Genomic DNA, 22,519 nt, shown 5'->3' with positions numbered 1-22,519 from the left:
TCAGTTAGTAAACAGTTGAAATTTAGTTTTTGGGGATTTTGGCAGCAGCACTGTATCATGTGCTCATTTGCATGCTAGAATCATAGCAACTGTGTCTGCATGTAGAAATATATTTGGAAAAATTGGTGGCACTGTCAGTTGTTTTGGAGTGTTTTTTTATCCAGTTGCTTTTCACGAATGGAGTCAACAACACTGTTCTGCTGAATCCTGCCGTTTACTGAGGGGACACAAAGACAACCCAAATAAATTTTAATACATTTATTGCTGTAGGTGAACTCTTGCCCATCCATCTGGAAAATACACCTGTGAATACTTTGCGTATGTACCCTCTCTGAGTCCAATGTTCTCCAAGGCGGAGAGCTAAGCTTTGTGGAGAATTCTTAACATTACAGCCCACACTGAGAGGAGCTTAAATCTTTTAAAAGACGATCAGTTTCTTTTGAACTCAGAGATTTAGCAGCATTTCTGCAATCATACATGGAATATTAAGTCTGATAGGAGCTATACTTGAAGACAGATCAAGGAAATATTTGTAGAACCTCCTTTTAAAGCCGTTTTTTGGTTAATATTTTGCACGCTATCACCTCAAAAGACCACGGTGGAGTATGCGTTGCTGCTTAATCGTGTTGCACTCATCCTCCCAGATTACCTAAGGAGTGGTGAATGTGCCCCTGTTAAGAGTTCCAATTTCTCATCTTTCTTCGGGAACAACTAATCAATATTAACCCAGCTCCAGTTATTTAATTGTATGCCACATGGCCACTTTTGTATTGTGTTATTGAACACAGAGAGCATAGTTCCTTAATGGTTGTCACTGATGGATTCCCTGCACATCAGCCTGCAGTTTTGAAAGTGCTGATTATCTCGACCTTTCCTATTAAGGCTGACCCTCCTCTCTTTCCCTACCTTCTGTTATCCAAGCCTATTTTTGGGATGCTTTTTTACTACATTCTCAACATGCTTGGTGAAGAAATAGACCTTTACATTTTATCTCCATTTTCTAACCCATACATTAAGTAAGGGATAATGTATAGTGAAGGGATGGACATGCAAATTAAAAGACTAAAGGTGCGTAACTGGCAGCTGAGCAGCTCTGCTGTTGCCCTTGCCTGGATGGCAGGAAAGGATCTTACCATTTCAGATATGAATAAAGATAACAGAACGCCAAATAATCTGTACATCAATTTTGTGGGAAAAAATAGTTGCCCCCTAAAAAAAGAGCATCCTTTTGTAACGGATTGTGCTCCATTTACTACCATTTAATACCATTTTAAGTAAGAGAACACGAAAAGCAGAACATGTGGTTCCAGATTTTTCCAGAGTATATTGTTCCCATCATGACCATGTTAATAGATTTTCTTTATGCTCCATAAATACAAGTCTTTACAAAGAGAAAAATCAGGGTTGGTTTTGTTCATTTGGCTCCAAAAATAAAATTGCCATGTTGTATCATGATCCAGCGAGCCCCTTTTGTTTTCATCATCTGTCCATTCTTCTTACTATTACACCACTCAGCAGCAACAAACAGGCTGCCAAAAATTCTTTCTCTTCCATCTTCAAGCATCTATTTTCCTGGTTAACTACGTGACTAGTCCCGCCCCATCTAGTATATGATTGATTGGCTGCAGCAGTAACACCAGCACCTTGCTGAACAGTAAAGGCTGAGATGTTGCAGTGGCAGTGCTATTCTTCGTGCCCTGAAAAAGACACTGGGTTCTCTGTGTTCGCACACGCTACTGGTTAAGCCCTCTCTTCCTTGATAACAGCTTCACAAAAAAACTAAATGGACTTGCATGGTGTGTGAGCTAAGTGCGGCTAAGGCTAGCGGGCCAACGTTCATGTACGATCACCTCACTGTCTCTCTGCTACATGCACATTCACTAACTAAGACAAATGGCTGACAGGGATGACAAGTGAGGGATAATCATAGACTGTATGAAATATGGACGTAGCATCCGTGACGTCACCCATCTGTTCCTGAACGCTGTTTTGAAGCCAATCAACGGCGGCAGCCATATTGGAAATGCGGAACTCAACCAGGCAGAGTGTGACGTAAGGAGGCAGAGTTTGAGCCTCCTAGCCAACAGCTATGTGTTCCCGTTCGGGAGTCAAGTCAGTCATGTCCTTATTTGGGCAAAAACTCGTAATCTTAATATCTTCTGAACCGTCGCGTTAGAAAAAAAAATTCACCCCTCGTACAGTGTGTGCCGATTAGCTACGTAGAGCCAAGCAGTCTTTTGATATTACGTCTGTAAACATGTTTATTGATGCTGCAAATATCGTCTTTTTTGAATTGGTGTCTATGTGGTCTCCTGTGTTTCTGCAGCCAGCCTCAAGCGGATTCTTGATGTATTGCAGTTTATAACACTTCCGCACGCGCTTCATAGTTTGAGACCGAAGGTTGCTGCTTGGGGATAATGTATGGTTAGCAGGTGGTTATGGGAAATAGAATCCCGATAGGGTGAGACAAGAACAGAAACTAACAGTTTTACCTCACCTTACGGTTTGTGGTGTCAACAAGCAGAAGCAAAATATGCCGGAACTCTTTTCCACGGATTGATTTGACATAATGTGTTATCAGTTTGCTTTTGGCATTACTTATGTTAGTGAAAGTTAATAAACATTGTCAAGGCTTTTGAGAGATCAGGGGTTTGAGCCCAGAGACATCACTGTGTGTTGTGATCTGGCAGTCCCTGACTTTTGATGGGGTTTCGACCAGTCAGAATGAAGTATTGAAAAAAGCTGTATAACATCAATAAATAATAGTCACCCATGTGAAACATGTAATATCTAATTTCTGAGAAACAGATAGAATCTGCCTTTCCTCCCGGGGCAACTCCTGAGGCTGTGTGTTACTGTGAGCTTTTGTTGTACTGAATTATTTTTTCCTGTCAGCTTTAATTTATTAATAAGAAAACTACAGACTATGTAGTTGTCACAAAAAGTTATGTTTTATGGAACATCTCAGAAAATGCATACATTAAAGAAGTAGTGTAGGCGTCTCACAGCTGTCGTGCTGTCGTGCATTTCTTTTGTTCTCACTGTGATGATAACCCTAAAGTTGTTGCCTGTCCCCAGTAGTTAAATAAATATAGAGACATCATGGTGTAGTACCTATAGCAGGAGAGCACTATCCATTCTTTGAACACAGTGATTGCTTCGTCTTCTCTCTGCCTCTTTATTTTCAAAAGAGGGCGTCTGCTTGTAGGCTTGTCTCAGGTGATATTGTGGCGAGCAGCTTGATCACACTGAGTAACCTGCATTGTTTAGATCACTACTCTCTTTGTAGCTGCCCAATGCTCAATGCAAAATGCAGAGAGCACTGGAGTGTGAAATGGTTTTGTGTTCCAAGCCTTCCTCTCGAAATCGCTCCAAAACCTCCCCGGCCCTGAGTCCCCCTCCACCTGCAACAGCTACAGCAGCAGGCCCTCCACAGAGTGTCAGGAGGTTAAATGCTCTCCGTTTTCTCTTTTACCCAAGTTTTGTGCAGATCTTTTTTTGATAAAGTTTTCATTTGCAGCTGAACAACCTCTGTGTTTCTGCCAGAAGAGCTTGCCAAGTCGGTATCTAAAGTTTTCTACATCCTCTTTTTTTACACTGCATGCATTGTCAGGGTTCCCACGCGTCCTGGAAAACCTGGAAAACAGTTGACCATTTTTCCAGTACTGGAAAACACCTGGAAAAGGGGAGAAAAAGTAAAAATGTCCTGGAAAATCACAGATTGTCCTGGAAAATTATTCCAACATGACTGCGTGTGACCTGACAAGGTTAAAAAAAAAACATCCCCGTTCAACATTGTGGCCATTTTTGCCATTCAGTTCTATTTAGGTCATTAATGCATTGATCCTCTGATTATTATTATTATCATTATTATTTATTTCAGTAATGCAGCTTCCAGATTCCTTTGCTCTCTCTTTTGTTTTATACTTAGCTAATTATATATTTTTTGAGAAAAGAGAAAGCTGAGATGAGAGTTGGCCATCATTGTTACTTGGTTGCACTAATAAAGTGAAGTGCTATACATCTGTGGTTGCATTGTTCTATCATTAATTTGCCATAATTTTTAAGCATGTAAGAGATGATTTCATGGATAGCCATAGACTACATGTCTTTTGATGTAGACTTCCACTGAGAGGAACTTATTAGACTATTTAGGAACTAAATTAGGAACTCAATTTAGACTGTCACACCAGCTTGATCATCAATGAAAATGTCCTGGAAATGTCCTTGAAAATGATCTCTGGAAAAGAGTGGGAACCCTGATTGTGTGTGCCTGTATTCTTAATACAACCATGGATGTTTTAGAACGAGTATCCATTATTTTTCTGTTCAATAGTATCGAAAAGCACCAAAGTTAATGAAAAAAACACATCTAAATTAGAAAAGACAGAGAGAACAATCTCTGAAGATAGACTAAAGGAAATATTAAGTTCACACATTCACGGGATGTGTATGAAACAGAGAAAACAACCAAACTGGAACTCTTTGAAAGTGCAAATGCTGCTTCATTAATCATTGGACATCTGTGAGTAATCAAAATGTTCTCAGAATAACTGCACACCGCATCCACACTGGACATTTTATTCTCTCAGTATTCTTGCATATTGCTCAATATGAAATAGTTTTATCCTTAGAAAAAAAAACAGTGTTTCTTAGAGTAAGCGCTTTTAAGCTGTCTTTTACCCATACATCATGGTTGCAGAGCACCCTGAGCACCCAGAGTTTATTTGTATAATAAATTGAAAAGTCAAGATCATAAAGTACATTATATTGCATTTATTACATTCAGTGTCTTGATTCCCAAATGAAGACACTTACTGCACATTAAAATTGACTTAAAAACAGTTTTAGAAATGTGATTAATGGCAATTAATTATTGAAAATCTGCAATTAATTAAGGTAAAAAATTATCAGTTCAAAGCCAAAATTACAAACACATTTGTTTTGTTGCACATACCACTCAAATTGTTCCTGAAATAGAATCGAGACAAATATTTGAAGAACATGTAGTATTTTTTGTGTATAAATATAATTTATCATTCAATAAATTAACATTTCTTCTTGCTCTTTGTGGAAGCTTCATGTCAAAAGTATTTTTTTCTGCACCTTAGAACACAGCTCTTAAACTTATTTCTAAGACATACCAACACATATTCAGTATTTTTAGTTATATTTTATGCTAATTTGAAGCCCTCAACATTCTTGTCTCAGGTAAAGTTTTGATCAGACAAAGAGAAAATGTTTTTGTACTTCATATACTGTTGTAAAAACTACTGCATGCACACTCACTGTGCATTCTTTTCCTTGTTTCTGTAATTTATTATTCAGGTGCGCTCCATGTCTGCTTATAGCTTGTGTAAGCATCTTGTCTGGCTTGGCTAAGAAAATAGCCTAATTCAGGATCGATTGTTCTATTAGACCCACAGGGCATTATAGGTCCATGTCACTGATGCTATTGCAAAGCTGTTTTCACACAGGTGTGAATAAGAGCCTGGGAAAAGATAATTAGGATGTCAATAGCAGCGAGTCTGCTCTCCTATAAATCTGTTGTCAGGAAAACGTAGAGCTTGTGGGCTAATTGCCTTCGGATACCTCGGACTTAGTATTTCACACAAAAAGCAGCAAGTTTAAGGACTGAACAAATCTCAGCAAGCCACAAACTTCCTTTGAGATGGTTCGGGAGGCACACACTATTGACACATTCACTGAACAGCACCAAGACACAGGCAAATCTTTATCAGACAGTGCTCCATTTCAGAATTCAATAACCCTGCTCCCAACTGTTTAAAGTGTGAATCTTTATCTTGGTGGAGAAAAACATGGAGCTACCAGAGCAAATAAACAATGCTTGTTCGTTCCCATCCTGTGTCTAATGGGTCGTCCCAGTTAGAGCTGGAGCAGAGTAATGCATTTGGAAGCCATTTCCTCTGGCAAGTCAATATTTATGCCATTATGTCTGTTGACCTCATGAGGCATTTTTATTTTCCAATTTTCGTTCATTAGTTTCAATAGGAAGCGGTTCTGCTGTGGCATATTGACAGGAAGAACTTAGACCCCACCAAGGCACAAAAACGGAGACCATCTGGTTGTGTTGGTTCTGCCTGCTGGCTCATTGAGGAAAGTTTTGAGTAGAGGGGTACGTTTTATCTTGCATCAATCCAATGCTAATCTCTGATCCAAATACATATTTAATCAGCCCAGTTTCAATGTTCATATTTTTTTCCCGCAAGGTTTCACACAATACCTGATTTTTCGCTCCTTTTTTGTCTCATTTGGAATGTTCAGTTCCTGAATGCTCGCTTGTCCATGCCTATTAAAACTGTCTCTATCTCACTTCATTCAGCATGATTTTGCACCATGACCAACTACTGAAACAGGAGCCTCAATAGGCCTATCATTCGCAAGGAGACTATCCTATCTTCTTCTCATAAACGGCGACTGAAAGCTTACTTCAAACAACCACACAAACATCACATCATTTTAATATGCACAAGGCTATATCTAACTTTGCAGGAAATTACAGCTGCTGTAATTTCATTAAAAATGTTTTATGTGGAGTCAAATTTAGCCTAATTTCCAAAAGCACTGCAAAAATGATTAAATAGCTCTTCCTGGACCTCTTTATCTCAAAAGATGAGCTCTGCACTCAAGATTCAATTACAAGAATGCTCACTGCAGCGTCAGCAAGTGTTCACAAACTGAAATTAACATATTTTTTTTTCTTTTCCTTGTTCTGGGTTTTCAGAAATGGTAGACCTGGCAGAATAATCAGCTGCATGTTATTACATTGCCTCCTAATGGTACTCTTCATGTGATATAGATGCTCTGCTTTCTGGAAACAGCCCCTGCATCATCCGAGACAGAGCCTCATTGAACCCTCTGCATGTTCTGACAGGCCAGTAGATATAACAGCCAAGATTTGATTTCATATTCACCAAGTCGTGTCTTGTCGCATGTGAACAATACTGCCATCACACTTTCACCCAATGCAATTATCCTCCTGGGTCACTGAACTGGCTGGGACTAGCAAACACACACACGCACACGCACGCACACACACACACACACACACACACACACACACACACACACACACACACCTTTCAGTGAAGTGATACAGCCGCGAGATGAGATGCCAGGACGCCTCATCTTGTCAGGTGATGGCAGGCCGGCTGGACACTCAGCACTATCAAAGCTCTGGCAGCTCTCCAATGAGACAGTTAGTGTGACCCTTTCTACCGGCATGGATGCGTTGGTTGTTGGGGCAAGATGGGAGAGTCGGCAGTATGACTAAAAATCTAACTTTATACGATTATCACGTACCCAGCCAGCAAATCCTAGAGAGAGAATAAAGGGAAAAATGTCTGCACACATGTTTTTGACTCATGTTTGACATGTTTTGCAGAACGCAATGGAAGTCTTCTTGCAGAAAGGCAGTCACCTCAATCCCTCTGTTACAACCAAGCGGCAACCTCTGGCCGCGAGAATTGAAGCCATTGCGGAAGTGTTAAAAACTGCAGTTTCTCAAGTGTCTGCTTGAGGCTGACTCTGGAAGTACCAGAAACAGCATACACACAAATTCAAAAAAGCCGATTTTTACAGCAGAAATAAACACGTTTACAGCAAGTTGATTCTACAAACCTTATTTACTGAAGGAGCTCATTGTAGAGAATTATTGATGCAGTTAATGTATGTGAATATCCATTAATCACTGAAACTGACCTTGATTAAAATAAATCATGATACCCGCAGGGGGCCCCGGTGACCTAAAGGTGCACAGTATGCCGCTCCTAATGATCTTTATTTGGTTGAGGTATGATAATGAGTTAATGCAAGGGAGATGAATTAAGAAGTGTAGTTGTAGAAGTGCTTTTATGCCTGCTGAAAGATGCTAATGGAAGCATCCATAAGCTAGATCTTTAAACTTTTAGCTCTTAGCCCTATGTACATCTCTGCCTCATTAACACTACATAGGTTGGGGTGCTGATGGCCTAGCTGTCTAGGCGCACGCCACCATATACAGATGCTATAGCCTTTGTCGAAGAGGTCGCAGGTTTGATTCCAGCCTCGACCATTTACTGCATGTCATCCTCCACTCTCTACTTTACACATTTCCTGTCTCTCTTCAGCTGTCCTGTCCATTAAAGGTGAAAATGCCCAAAAATGTAACTTAAAGAAACAATAACAAAAAACAGCACATAGGTTGTTGTGTTGGAAAAAAAAAATCAGCTAACCCTTTGCCTTATTACATTTGAATTAGCTCTAAATCTTAAGATTAAATGTCAACTTTTTCATCCCTCAGAAATTCTGATTTTACATATCTCTTTATAACTTCATCTACATGACTGACACGTATAACAAACTTCACTTTGCATCTGTCTTACCTTGATTGTGTCGTGTGCTTCAGAGACTTTCTAGACGACTGCTTTAGGAACAAAAAACAAAACAAAACAGGAGACCTTGGGGATGCGTAAACCTGTCCGTCTGATTGGTTTCTGGTTATGCAAAGCTTGTATTGAACATGCTCACTTCCCCCATGGGTTCTTTAGCAGATTCCCATTCACAGGTTATTCATTCAGAGTTAGACAGAAGCAGATAATTAGTCAAGGTGGTGATTACACTGCTGGAACCAAAAGCCTATTTTTGCATTCACCATATCAGGAACCAAGGGGGAAAAGGTGTGGAGATGCATCTGATTATGAAGTCAATACTGAATGAGGCATCACTGGTTTGTAAACAGCAATGAAACTCACTTTGTCATGCTGCTGATGATGGCCGTGTCTCTACAGGAAACCGGTAATCAGTGAGACGGACCTTGATTAAAATGAATTATGATGCCTGCAGGGGGCCCCAGTGATCTAAAGTGCATAATATGCCACTCCTAATTGTCTTTATTTCTTTGAGGTATTATCTGAGGAGTTGTAACTAGGGCTCATTTTTCACTTTTGCCCTTTAGAAAGCAATCCAGAAGTGTTTTTGAATAGTTTAGGTGTACGCTGCTCATCCCGAAGCTTGCTTGGTGTCGTTGGGAGGTGCTGCAGTGGAGTCACGAGTCGTCATGTGCTCCCCGGCCTGAGACCATATTGGCAGCTATGCATTAAATTGCTAATGTGCCTGGCAGGGCTACATTATCCGCCCCATCAAAGTGACAAGGGCAGGGATAAAGCACTCCGCTCGTCCGTCCGTGAGATCATTGGAAAATGGGTTTTGTGGATATGGCTTGGCAGCGTGCAAAGTTGTCTTTTTAGAATCCTGCTTTGGATTCGCTTTGTTTCTGCCCCGCTGATTTGACAGCTGCAGAACAATGAGACAAAAGTAGCCGGACAGATCCATCAGCATTCAAGGTTGCTGTGCGGCAAACACTCCCTCACACCTGGCTGCCGTTGTAGCTTCGCACTCAGTTCTTGACATACCTTTGTATGTTAAGAAATAGACCTGCATAATGGGGGAATAAAAGACCACCGCCTGATTTTGAACGAGCAGTTTGGTCAGCTTCTGCAGACTTAGTGCGGTAGAACGGGCCTCAGAGGATAGAAACACTAAGTTTGAATGGACGAGACTAAAATGCTAAAACTTGTGAATTTTTACTCGCCATAAAAACTGAGATCCAAGTGGAATCACTGTACTCTTTTCTGTGTGACTCTGCTGTTCCAGCTGGCTGCTTTGTTTGTCCTAGTTTGTACTCCCCCCCCCCCCAGGCCTTCGGTTGTTGAGTAATATGATATAATTGCCCGAGGGCCACAATAAGAATTCATGTCAGCTCCACGGTAGCTTTTCAAGATCACTCTAAAAAGCCCCATGCCCTGTTGCACTTTTCTATTTTTTTCAACGTTTCCATCCTAAACACAGAGAATACTGCACATCTAATTTTCTTATCACATTGCTACAGTTGCCTCAGAGTAACTACTGTCATGGCGGATTTAAAGTCACTCAAATTGAGGATTAGTTTCCACTCCTTGATTAGACCTCCAAATATCCCTAAAACATCTTCTTATTTTTAGTCCAACTGGTTAGGTGTCAAACTTTGAAACCCTAAATCAGGTCTTTCAATTTTCTGACATTGCGCTATATCGAGAATGAATCTGAAACAGAAAAAAGTATGTCTAAAAAGTATGAGCAGTCTCCTCTGTGTTAGTTACAAAAACATTTGATCTTTTCAAAATGAAACCTTGAGCCTCGAGTTGAACACGAGAGACCAGTTGTCGGCGTTGAAATGACTAATGTCTGGCCACCGTGTGCTCTCCGGAAACGAGAGCCAAAATGGGAGGCCCTGCGCGAGGGAGGAGAGCTGTGACTTCAGGTGCGATGTGTAGGCGGCAGAGAAGCACGAGCCCGGTGATGATTAATGAGCTGCACCTTATGCCAGCAATTTTAAACGCACTGTCCTGATCATGAGCGGAAGTGGCACACACTCCAGCAGCTTTCTGACAACTCTGCTGCTGCCTCGCCCTCTGTTTCACTTGCACTTACTCTTACACACACACACACACACATACACACACACAAACTGAATAAGTGCCTAATAAATCTGAAGCCGTGGACTTGATGTTTAAAAGTGTGGAAATAATGTTGATTTGGTTTGGGCTACTTGACAGACCTGCTTTCCTCAGGCAGTACATCTTCTGCTTGTGTGAGTGTGCTGACATTTTCTCTCAGTCCATAATTAACATAATAAGTCCTTAATTGTCACCAGAATGTATTTGCTCATGATTACCTAAACTAAACTAAACAGGATCCATTGGTATGTTTAAGAACGAGGATTTCATCAACTTGTCAGGATAATTCAGGGATGTTTTTCGATTAAGCAGATAATAATCGGTTTCATTTTTATCCTGATCTGGATTCCTGTACAGATCCAATCATTCATTCCACAGTTCTCAGTTGTTTCTTTTGATTTTAGGTTTGATTGAAAAGACTCCAAAATTCAGCAGCCAAAGTGGGCGTGCTTCACGAGGAGTCTTGGCTGCCTCTGGTGGGTTGGCACTGTAGAATTCAGCCCATTGTTAAATAAAGAACTGCGATTGGTCGAGTGTATCTGAGCTAGGTGGGAAATCTTTTAGAATGACAGTGGTTCCAGACCTGTCTGCCAGCGAACATGAATACGAGCTGGCTGATGAGCCCGGCAACACCAGGCTAGGGTGCTCTGAGGAATTTAGCAAAGCGCCCGGAGATAAAGAAGGAGAGGAAGGAGTGCGGAGGTAGCAGTTAGTGTTTGTCTTTTTAGCATTCATCAATCGATCAATCAAGCTTTATTTAGGTAGCACCTTTCATGCAGATCAAATGTAATTCAAAGTGCTTAACAGTGATTGAAAAGAAGATGAAAGCTGAAATGAAATAATGGTTTAACATACTACATATTAAAGAAACAAGAGATGAATGCACACCAACAATAATGAAATATATTTAAGTTAAAGGGGACATATCACGCTTTTTTCATCAATATATATTGGTCTAAGAGGTCCCCAAAACATGTCTTTAAAGTTTATGCTCAAAAAAACACTTTGAAATCAGATTTTGGCATGCCTGAAAAGTCCTCTTCTTCATTCCTCATCAGAACACTCTGTTTTCCCTCTGACCACGCCCCCTCCGGAAGTGGATGTGCCTCGGCTCTCCAGCACGTTGATCTAATGTTTACATGTTGGCTGAATATACACGGCTGCTCAGAGATCGCGTTACTTCAACCCTCTGAATCTGATCCTGACGGAGAGGCGCCTGTAGCAGGACCTTTCTGAACGATTGGTCATAGATTTAGTGTTTCTTGTTGTTTTATATATCAGTATGTAGACGTGTGTCTTGGTACACAGCTACAAACATGTAGCTATGTGGCTATGCTAACTAGCGCTAGCACTTATCCATGATAAATAAAAATCATCCACTAGATCTTCAAATCTGCAGACGTGGGGAGTAAAACCGACCTCTGCCAGAAAGGCAGCAGGACCTTTTCTGAAGGACTGGTCACAGATTCTGTGTTACTTGTTGTTTTATTTGTCAGTATGTCGATGTGTGTCTTGGTACACAGCTAAAGCTACAGCTACAGCTATGAACATATAGCTATGTGGCTATGCTAATTAGTGCTAGCACTTATCCATGACAAATAAAAATCATCCACTAGATCTTCAAATCTGCTGACGTGGGGAGTAAAACCGACCTTTGTGTTTATTAAGACAGCCTACAACTAGCATGCCTCCCTCCTAAGCTCCTTGTTAGCACACATTTGTGCAGGTAATGAAAAACGGGGGAAGGATTCAGTATTATTTTATACAGTCTATGGGCTGAACAAGCTCCGAGCTCTGACTCCGTGACAGACCGGATATTGTTGTTACGTAACAAAAACACGGAAGTCTGAAACGGCTCGTTTCACACACATTTACAGAAAGGTGGAGAAATCAAAACAGGGGCAGAATGGATTTTTTTCATTCTCGGGGGGTTTGTAGACATGCCAGGGAAACATATTTCAGGTAAAGAACCATTAAAAAGTCAATTTTGCATGATATGTCACCTTTAAAACATCAAAACAACAATAAGAATAAAATAGTTAAAATAAATACATAAAAAAGAGCAAGGCAAGGATAAAAGCTGAAGATAATATAAATGCCCAAAATATCGATAAAACTGAGTGGACAAATAATAAAAAAACAAATAGTTAAAATAACTAAATAATAAAAAAACATTAAAATCAATATAAAACATTAAAGTACTAAAATTATGAAACGCTACATAAAAGCCTGACTGAATAGATACATTTTCTGTTTACGTTACGTTAAAAGTCATGAATGTATTTCTTTACAGAGATAATGTTAATTTACACTAGTTTGCATCCCTGAAAAAAGTGTTTACAAACTAGAGTTTGGCGACACGAATCAGACAACTTAGGTAGAAATAGACGACTAAGATAATTCTGGGATGTATCTTGGATCCAGAAGTTGTTTGGAACCATCTCTCACCGAAAGCTTGAATTGGCACCACATCTTATACAATGTAATTGGTCGTCACTTCTTGCCATCTGTTGCTCATGGCACTCATGAAGAATTTATCTTGTGTGTTTTTGTTTTGCGGGTACCTTAGCTGGTCGACCCCGGTTGATAGCTGACCCCCAAATGTTGTGCAGTGGTTACTTTGTTGATAAGTGATGCACTCAAGGTTGCCATTTCAGACATTTTTAAAACAACAATTAATGTTATCTCAGATTATATATATCTCACACCCCCATAGGTGAGAGATATTAGAGAGAGGACAGGGAAGGCAAGAGATTAGGCATTATCAGAACAGCTGTGGAATGCCTGAAGCTATATGCTGTCAGGTGACATGGATATCAAAAAAATTATCTTTCTCAGTCCTTTGTTCCTTCAACAACTCCTTTTTTTGATGCAGAACTACCTAATGAAGAAATACAAAGCTTCATTTGTTGAATTTTGCGGTCACTTTCTGCCTCTTCAAGGTTTCAAATTGCCAACAATGTACCAAACTACAGTTAATACTACACCAATTCAACAATAGGCACACGAATGGGAGCAAGTGCTGCCACTGAAGAGCTGGCAGTCAGAGCTGCCCTGTGTTGTTTACAGTCTTGCACTTGATAACGGATCAGGTCCTGAAACTGATGATTGCCTTCTAAAATGTGCTGTTTGCATGTAAGAGACAGCTTCAGTCTGTGTACAGTGTTGCTGTTAATAAGGTTGCGCCACTGTAAACCTGGAAAGGCATTGGTATGATTTGAAGATGTGTGTAAATTCACAGCATCAGCATTTTTAAGGCTCCTCCGCCTGCTCTTACTGCAGCAGAGCAGCAACACACGAGGAAAAGCAAATGTACTGAACGTACAAATAAGGTTTTTGAACTAAATAAAAAATGAGCTTGACATTTTTCATCATATCAAAGCATTCTGCTCCTTGTTGTAAGTGTGCTTTGCTTTTTGGCCATCTGTACTGTTATACTTGATGTAGATTAAGTCAAAGTACTTCTCTTCTTTCTGATGAGGTGATTACTTACAGAGATGTCCTGTCCTGTTATTTCTGCTGTACACTGCTAATAGAGAAGGCCAGAGCAGGCAATCTTCCCTCTGCTCTGCTCTGCCTTCTTATAGATTCTCCTCACTTGAAGGGTCTTCCATGAGGTATACGGGCCTCGGATCGTACCATAAAGCAGCCGACTTTAATGAGCCGTGCAGCGTAGAAGGTGAAAAGCCGAAAATGTACTGAACACTTGCTCCTTTCTCTTTGGCAGCAGCCTTCTCCACAGTGTCAGCTCTTTCGTTCTGCTGCTTGACAGTGATCCAACCCCCTCGGCTTACCGCCGCTACAGACTGAATCAAGGCCTGTTTCCACTGATATTCCTTATATTTATTCCCAGGGTATTTTTTGTCTTGTTTGTTTTTTTTTTGGGTTGTTATTTCTCTGTTCCAACACCAGACCTGTTTTATGTCTCTGTCACCTCAGCACATGCCTTTGCTTGCAGTAGGAATTATCTGTACAATAAGCTGGCTTTGTCCTGAAAATGCCACAGTATGTGTGAGAGCCCTTCATCCCTCCGTTTTTTTTTAACCGAGGGCTGACCTGAGAGTTGTTGGCATCAGCACAAAGGCTCACACAGTGAATGGAGGCTTTATCTTCTCTATCCTATCAAGGCAAAGTCTCTGCAGCTCGCCCATTCAGCCCGCCTTCAGAAAATCTGGAAATAAAACAACCCATTCTTTCCTAGAGTCAAGTGTTTATTGGTCTGTCAACACCTTTAACAATTTGGCGGAATATGCTCTAAAAATAAAAATAGATGTTCCTCCTCTGTGCATGGCTCTTACTTCTTCTTTTATTTACTCATCCTTCTTCTCTTCTTCTTCTGTTCCTTCAGGTTCAACTACAGATCAACGCACCATCTCACCACAAATGGCTTCTACGAGTTCCTCAACTGGTTTGATGAGAGAGCATGGTACCCCCTGGGCAGGATCGTAGGTGGAACAGTAAGTTTCTGCTCTAATTGATGCAGTCAGGCTCATGTTTTACATGTCTGCACATTTGTTTAGTTGCTTTTGAATTCTAGGATGCTTTAACAGGAAACACGGATTTACAGTCAGAGAACATTGTTCAGTAAAGGAAAATAAATGATTGAAATAGGATGCCGTGAAAGATTTGTCAAGCTTAAACAGGCTTGCAGGAGCACACATAGAAATGGGAATTTTCGTACTGTAGCCTGCCTTTTTCTCTCAGTGCACTTATGAAGAGGAGGCACCACCGCATGGGGACTGGTGAGCTCTGCTTGTTGACTTGATCACTCACTAGGGGTGATAGTGGTTCTTAATGGATTGGAGGCTGTAAGTAAAGGTTCTATCCCTTTGGGTATCACTGCTAAACCTCTCCAGGCCAAACAGCCCCACAGCCTGCAGGCTTAGGCATGGCTCATAAGCTATGCAAATCAAGAGCCGCACATAGTTATTGTCAAAATTAGACATTGAAAATGACCTGTGGATGGTTTTCATGCCATAATACCAGCAATAATACACATTTCACTACAGTTTAACATGTGTATATATGTAGAATATGTCACCAAAAATTTTCCAAGTAGCTTGTTCAAACATGTTCCTCAAAGCACAAAGTTTCCTCTGTTAGATGAAGGAGTCTCAGGAGGGAGGACATGACTTTCATATCAATGCTACGAGGAAAATGACCATGTGGACGTCTTGCCTGTTCTTGTCCTGACAGTGATTATCTTCCCTTATCCTTGGGTGTCTTCTTTTTCTTGCTGTAAACTTCCAGGTTCACACTGATCACATAACATAAACATCATCTCAAATATTTCCTGCTGCATTTTCACATCACTTCACCCCAATTTCTTGCAGATTTTTTTTTTACCAGGAAGCTGCCAGAAAACAGTCCGGGTAAAATCAGGGTGAAGAAATGCATCTCCCCATGCATTCCCCCTGGAAAATGTCAGGAAGTTTTAAAGTTTTGTGCCTATGTGAAAACAGCTTGAAACTGACATTTTGTGGAGCTGCTGTGACTCAATGGTAGAGTGGGTTGTCTCTCAATTTGAAGGGTAGGGGTTCAGTCCCAGGTCTCACTGTACACATGCCTAAGTGTCCTTGAGCAAGACACTTAACCCCAAACTACCCCCTGGTGGCTGTGCCATCACTGTGTGTGAATTGGATTCTTTAACACTGATGGGCTCTTAAAATAGCAGCCTCTGCCATCAGTGTATGAATGTATGTGAATGGGTGAATGAGACTTGTAAGGTAAAAGCACTTTAAGTGGTCAGAAGGCTAAAGAAAGCGCTGAATAAACAGTCCACTTTCTGAATCAAACCGAGCTCCACCTGCTTTGGTTTCTTCTTAATTAAAAAATGAATGTCTCATTAAAACATCTTTATATGGAAGCAAATTCAGTGCAAAGGGTCAGGGCTAAGAGAAGCAGTTGACATGCATTATGGTGCATTATGCAAAGGCACTAGAAGAAAGATACTTTTAAATCTTTTAGAAATAGTGTGGGGGGGACAGAGATTTGTCCATTGACTTTTTTTGTTGGAAATTGATTTTAAATGGTGTCCAGTGGTTTGTCTGCAGGGCAGTGACTTGGGGATATGAGATGACAAGGGTACTCATAAAGTAAATACAAAAGTTTACAAGAATGACATGGCAAGGGAGATTACCTGATGACATTGGGCTACATCAAGGTTCTTCCCTGATGATTTTAATGGTTGAATCCAAAAGTTCAGCCCAGACGTAGAGTTTCAGTTTGTTTATCTCAAAAATTGCATCTCATACACTTTACTGATGATAATGGTGTTGGCTTGTTCGTGCAGTGACCTCTGATGTGAACTGCCTTGCTTTGTATCGGACTGTAAAGCTGGGGGGAATGAGAGTCAGCAACTCCAAAGTCTGAGACCATGCTACTCTGCTAGATTGCCTCCCTCAGTTTGACCTTAGGTGGGAGAGTACAAGTTAGTTGGGAACTTGTTCAAATTGGTACCGCATTGCCAATCATGTGGGTTTTGTACTTCACTATGGAGGGAGCTAAGCCTGAAGGCAAATCTCTGGATTTAGGAGTTGATCTTTCACCTGTGGTCATGGGCTCCGCGTAGAGGCTGAAAGAATGAGCACACACTCAAGCTGCTTTAATGAGTTTTTCAACATCAAGTTTCTGGACTTCTTCTTTGGGATTGGACGAGGAGCTCAGACGTGTATAAAATAAATCCTGTCGTACAGCTCCTCTGTGTTAATATAAAAGTCAAGACTGTTTGGGAATCTGGTCAGGAAGCCTCCTTTACCCCTGCTTAGTGAATTAGTCTTGGCTTCTCCACTTGGGAAAAGATCCCTGGTGGACTCAGAACATGCTGGAGGGATTTCACATCCATCCTGACCCAGGAATACTTAGGAATCTCGCAGGAGGTGCTTCCAGGGGAAATGGATGCTTCTTTACATGCTTCCACTGTGACCCTGACTTAGTTGAAAGGCAAAAAGGATGAAGAGAATGAGACTTTTTCATCAGCACAGAGCAGGTATTTGTGCAGAATCTGAAATATCTGCAGTCTCAATCCATTTTATTTTAAAGGATATTCTGAGCAACAGTCAAACTGGCTGCAGTCAGCCCATTATTGAGAAAGTCAGGCATCAAATTATACTTTGATTGAATCGTAAGGCAAAAGAGTCAGAAATATCAGCACCTGATGTAAATATTTATGAGCACAAAGATATTTCTCATATACATCCATATGTAGTTTGTATTAATGTCCTCGTCTGGGCAGGGAAAATGTGAGAGAGCTCTTGGGTCTGTTGTCACAGAAATCCTCACTGCTGACTGTGTTTTTTGGGGGGGGATTTAAAGGGTGGTTGCACTGGGTTATCTCGGGTTAGGTGAGCCAGTGTGAGGATACCAAAGAGCTCCATAAGCCTCCATCGGGCAGCTCGGATTTTAGTCACAATCCAGTATCAACAGTGAGCTGTTAACTTGACAGATTCCCCTCTGCACCCCTGGCCTCCCTGCTTACCAGCAGCAACCAGTGTTGTGAAACACTGAACATTAGAACATCAGTAAAAAAATCCAACGTGTTGATTCCACACAATTTACCTCTTACTTCCCCTCCTCTGTGCATAGTTACTCCTGACCTCGTCCTCCCTGCCCTGCATCCTGTATTCTGTGGACATATCCATTCATCCACCTCTCCCGTTAATACTCTCACCTGTTTGTCTTCTCATTTGACTGAGCTTCATGGACTCCCCGGGTTGGCACTGAGCTGTAATTGCATGAACCTAATGATGCATCAGGATTACATACTGAACGTACTCAGCCCCAAGCTAATGAGGAAATGTCCTTCAACATGTTTCCATCATTGGAGTCAGTTTAGGGCCTGGCCTATACTCTGGCTCTTTCTGCCTTCCTGTGCAGCTATGGGTTATTGTCGTATTTGAGTACTCCTAGAGATTATTCCATTGATTGTTTGGGTAATCAAGTAGTTCACATTCGTGTATTATCAAGGAGAGGTATAAAATTATAATGATTAGATGTTGATTGGCCGTTAAGTCACTAATAGCCTTCAACAATGGACAATGGCACCAATTCGCCAAACCCTAATGTGGGTATGTCTGTAATATTGACATAAAAGAAGAACAGGTTTTCATAAACTGAATAGAGCAGTGAATTTTCTGGGGTTGCTTTTCTGAGAAAAACATTGACAATCAGAGCACATCAGGAGTAGAAACTAAATCTAATAAGCCCTGAAGGTCAACGTCTCCAAAAGAGAGGCAGAGGAGGTTTTGCATGGTGTATGTTTAACTTTATCTCAACAAGCAACCATACAAGGACTGTCAAATAATAACCACGGTGTTCACCATAGACTATATAAATGTGGAAAACTTGGCAGCCGCCGAAAGTGACACGAAAGCATCAAGAGCTCCTTTTGGGGTTAGGGTTAGAGCTAGGGTAAGGGTTAGCAATATCATATCATTATCGACTGTCCACCTTTGTCTGGGCACCAGTTTGACCTAGTGGTGAATTTGCACACCCAGTGTCCAGAGGCCATAGTCCAAGAACTGGCTGGCCTGGTTGTCCCTTTGTCGCATATCATTCCCCACTCTTTCTTCCCAGTTACATACTTTATCCACTACATCTCTAAATAGAGCCTCAAAACCCCAAAATGTCAGCCTCATCAATGTAAACAGATGGGACATGAGTCAAACTTGAACACAAAAATTTACAACCAATGTTTTTTCTCTAACATCATTTGTTGTCATTATAATTTTTCTCCTCATGCCAATATATGTTCAGATATTCATTTGTATGCACAGGATTAGCAGAGTAAAGTAGGAGCGGTGGGGAGAAACCATAGACTGTATAATAAATGGACGTAGTATAAGTGACGTCACCCATCTGTTTCTGAAGCGCTGTTTTAAGGCCATTCGTCAGTGGGAGCCATATTGCTGCTGTCGAGCGGTTGTGACGGAAAAAGGCGGGCTTTGAGCCTGACGGAGTCCTGAAGACATGCTACATTCAAATTCATGCTAGTAAACCCTCAAAAAATGTTGTATTCTGTGGCAATGTCACCGCCCATTGCAGAGCTTTTTAATTTAGCTCAATTTTGTAATCACTTTTGTACTTTGGAAGGGGGTTGAGGTGCATTGTCCTTCTTTATATCCAGTCAATGGTTTCAATTTGTGTCTGGTCATCTGCATGAACTGGATGCATTCTGTGCTGAAACTCTGAAGTGTATAGCCTTGTGCTATTTTAGGGCGCTTTCTCAGTTTAACAATAGGCCCGAAAAACAGATTATCAGATCATTACTAATCCAGTTACGGCCCCTTTCTTGACCAGTTGTCTCCGGTGTAGTCTTGTGTAAACGCACAAAAGTTCCTCTGCATAGTTAAGACAGCAAAAGCATGTTTGTTTTATTTCCCATCAGCCACCGTTATCATTACAGCACTGAGCAGATGGTGGAGGGCAGGAGCTGCAGTCATGCCACATGCAGATGTTTGAAAATAGTACTCGCCACTGCACGGGACGCAGGAATTGGAATCAAAATCCCATCCATCAGCAGTCTGCTGTCATATGCAATTACCAATAGCAGATGGTAATTGCATATGACAGGCCTGGCTTGTAATAATGGATGTGCTGGTTATGTTATAGTACATGAATGCTGGGATAAGCCTTGTAGTCAAAGCGAGGAAGCTAAAACTCCTGATTAGACTGGTAATCGGAAATGGAAGGCATGCAATTTAAAGTGAATTTCCATGACATTTACAAGATCCCTTGGCTTCATGATGCATTGTCTTTTGCATACAAATAAGCATACACAGCTCACATATTTCCCCTGTACACTTGTACTGACATTTCATGAATGCATGAGTTATAAAACAACAAATAACCGCAGAGTCATTCACACACACTTTCTTTGAAAAGGATCATAGAGTGTTGAGCTGATCTTTCCTCCCCTCAAATTGAGTTTCACATGAAAGTGATTTCATTTTCAATTACAACATCACTTCAAATATTTTGGTTTGCTCAGCAGACTGTCCTCAAACTCGACCGGTCTGCAACTAGAGGACAAAGGAGAGTGTCTGCTCTAACAGAGCTCAGGTTTTGTTTGAGGTAAGAAGACAATAGGTGCTGTGATGAGCATCAGAGTCATTTATAGCTCCCACTCTCTCTTGGTTGTTTCCTGTATGAATATTAACTCTGTTTCCCTGAACATCAATTTCCTGCCACAATGTCTTTCATTTATTTCACTTTCTGAATTAGCTTTGTGGTCCACTCAGGTGAAACAGAAAATTAGCTTGGGTCTTACATACCTTTATTACACAGGAAATAACTCAGAAATCCAATATCACATCATTAATCGCATACATCAGTTCGTAAATGATCTTCAATCAAATATAAATAGAAAAGTAAAAGTAGCTATGAAGTATGCCCTCTAAGATGTCCTTTTCTTATAAGTTTGAAGCTGTGCTGTAACAAAATGAGTGAGTAGAGGGAGTTCAGTGGGTATAATTTGTGTTTGCCTGGACAGGTTGTGTAGTATTTACCAAGCAATTACACCTGACATGTTGTCCTTGCGACATGTGTAATTTTTATGAGATGTGTTTGCAGATGATTGCCTCTGCACCAGGTACGCAAAGTCAAGTTGCTTTACAAATATTATAAGAAGTGATTTAAAAAAAAAAAGAAGCCAAGGGATGATGATGTGCATGTTGGAAGCAACTTACGAGCAGTTTGCTGCAACCTCCTGAAAAATTAAGCCAGTGAAGAAATACAAAAAAGCTGCAGTGTCCACTTGAGGCAGGCTCCAATAGCTAAGGACACCCCATTAAGAGCCCTGTATTAAAATAGAGAGAATAACCTGTTTACAGTCTGCTTCAAAAGACATTTTGGTCACTGGACCTCATCTATTTAACTTTGGTTTTACTTGTTTGTTTGATTGAAGCTCAGAGTTAATACATACATATACATAATCAGGGGTGTGGCTGATGTGACTGACGGCAGGTGCCTTGTAGCTATATACTAGGCAGCCAGGTTACGGCCTTGAATTGACGTATTCGCTGTTTTCTAGATTTACCAGAAGTTAGTAGGAATCAGCATTTGCATCATGGTGATCCCCATCGTCGGGCGTTATTGCGTCTCTTCAGAAACCAATGGGTGACATCACTGAGATTGCATCCATGTCTAAATAGCCTATGGCTGAAACCAAAGGGCTGCTGTACATGTCACTTTACAAAGGGTGTTCAAGATTGGTTACTGCTTTGCTTTTTGAAATCCCACCCGCCCAAAATAAACAATGACTCCTTGGTAATCCTACGCACTGACTGCCTCTTGCAATGCATCATGTCATTGTTTTGCAAAGCATAGGGAAGTAAGTGGAAGGTATCAATAAGGGAACTGTAAAGCAGAAGGGAAATTATGTCAATGGCTTGAACTGGTTGGAACCAGTCATCATCTGTAACCGGATCTCGATTCCCATCCCTAGTTATGATTTTATCAAAAGCCACTAAGACAATAAGAAATGGGTGGCAAGGGTCACAGCCGATAGGTTGTAAGAAGTGGGTCCCTCGGTACCTCACTACTGTAGTAAGCTAAGCTCAACTACTGTCCAAGTAAGTGGATGGAAAAAACAGATTGTTACGCAGCTGCCCAGAAACTAAACATTGCTGAATGCAAACAGGGAGGCTTCCTCTGGGAGCCTCCCAAAAACAGATTGTCACACACCAGTGGAACCTATATTCTGGATTTTATGGTACCTTTAATACCAAAACAAAGGACAGTTTACTTTGTCTTCAGTTGAAACAGTGTGTAACCTTGCTTTTGTACATCCTCTCTATCTCACCAACTGTTTGGGACTAAAATAGTCCCCAACAAATGCATTGTTTACTCTTGTTTGAGTAACATTTGCTTAAAAACCACAGTTCCCATCTGCTGTGTGTGAGCTGACCGTAGCTAGGTCTCCTAATAACCCATGTTTGACTTGGAAGGAGTTTAGTGACAGATGGTAAGTCACATTCTCCCTTAAAGGGCTCACAGCCATTTCAATAGCAGGTGGGCGGGTCATT

The 22,519-nt window shown here is 41.0% G+C and overlaps 1 protein-coding gene across 1 annotated transcript in view; it reads left to right on the top strand.

Moving 5' to 3' along the window:
• Nucleotides 1-22,519, top strand: part of LOC117827908 (dolichyl-diphosphooligosaccharide--protein glycosyltransferase subunit STT3B-like) — a 129,330-nt gene that overhangs the window by 40,034 nt on the left and 66,777 nt on the right. The window contains 1 exon segment of the mRNA XM_034704757.1: nt 14,845-14,953. Within this exon segment, the coding sequence (XP_034560648.1) occupies nt 14,845-14,953 (109 nt within the window).

Source organism: Notolabrus celidotus, chromosome 16, assembly GCF_009762535.1.
Source record: "Notolabrus celidotus isolate fNotCel1 chromosome 16, fNotCel1.pri, whole genome shotgun sequence".
Classification (NCBI taxonomy): Eukaryota; Metazoa; Chordata; class Actinopteri; order Labriformes; family Labridae; genus Notolabrus; species Notolabrus celidotus.
The sequence above is the reverse complement of the archived record's forward strand: the minus strand, read 5'-3'. Positions and strand labels throughout refer to the sequence as shown.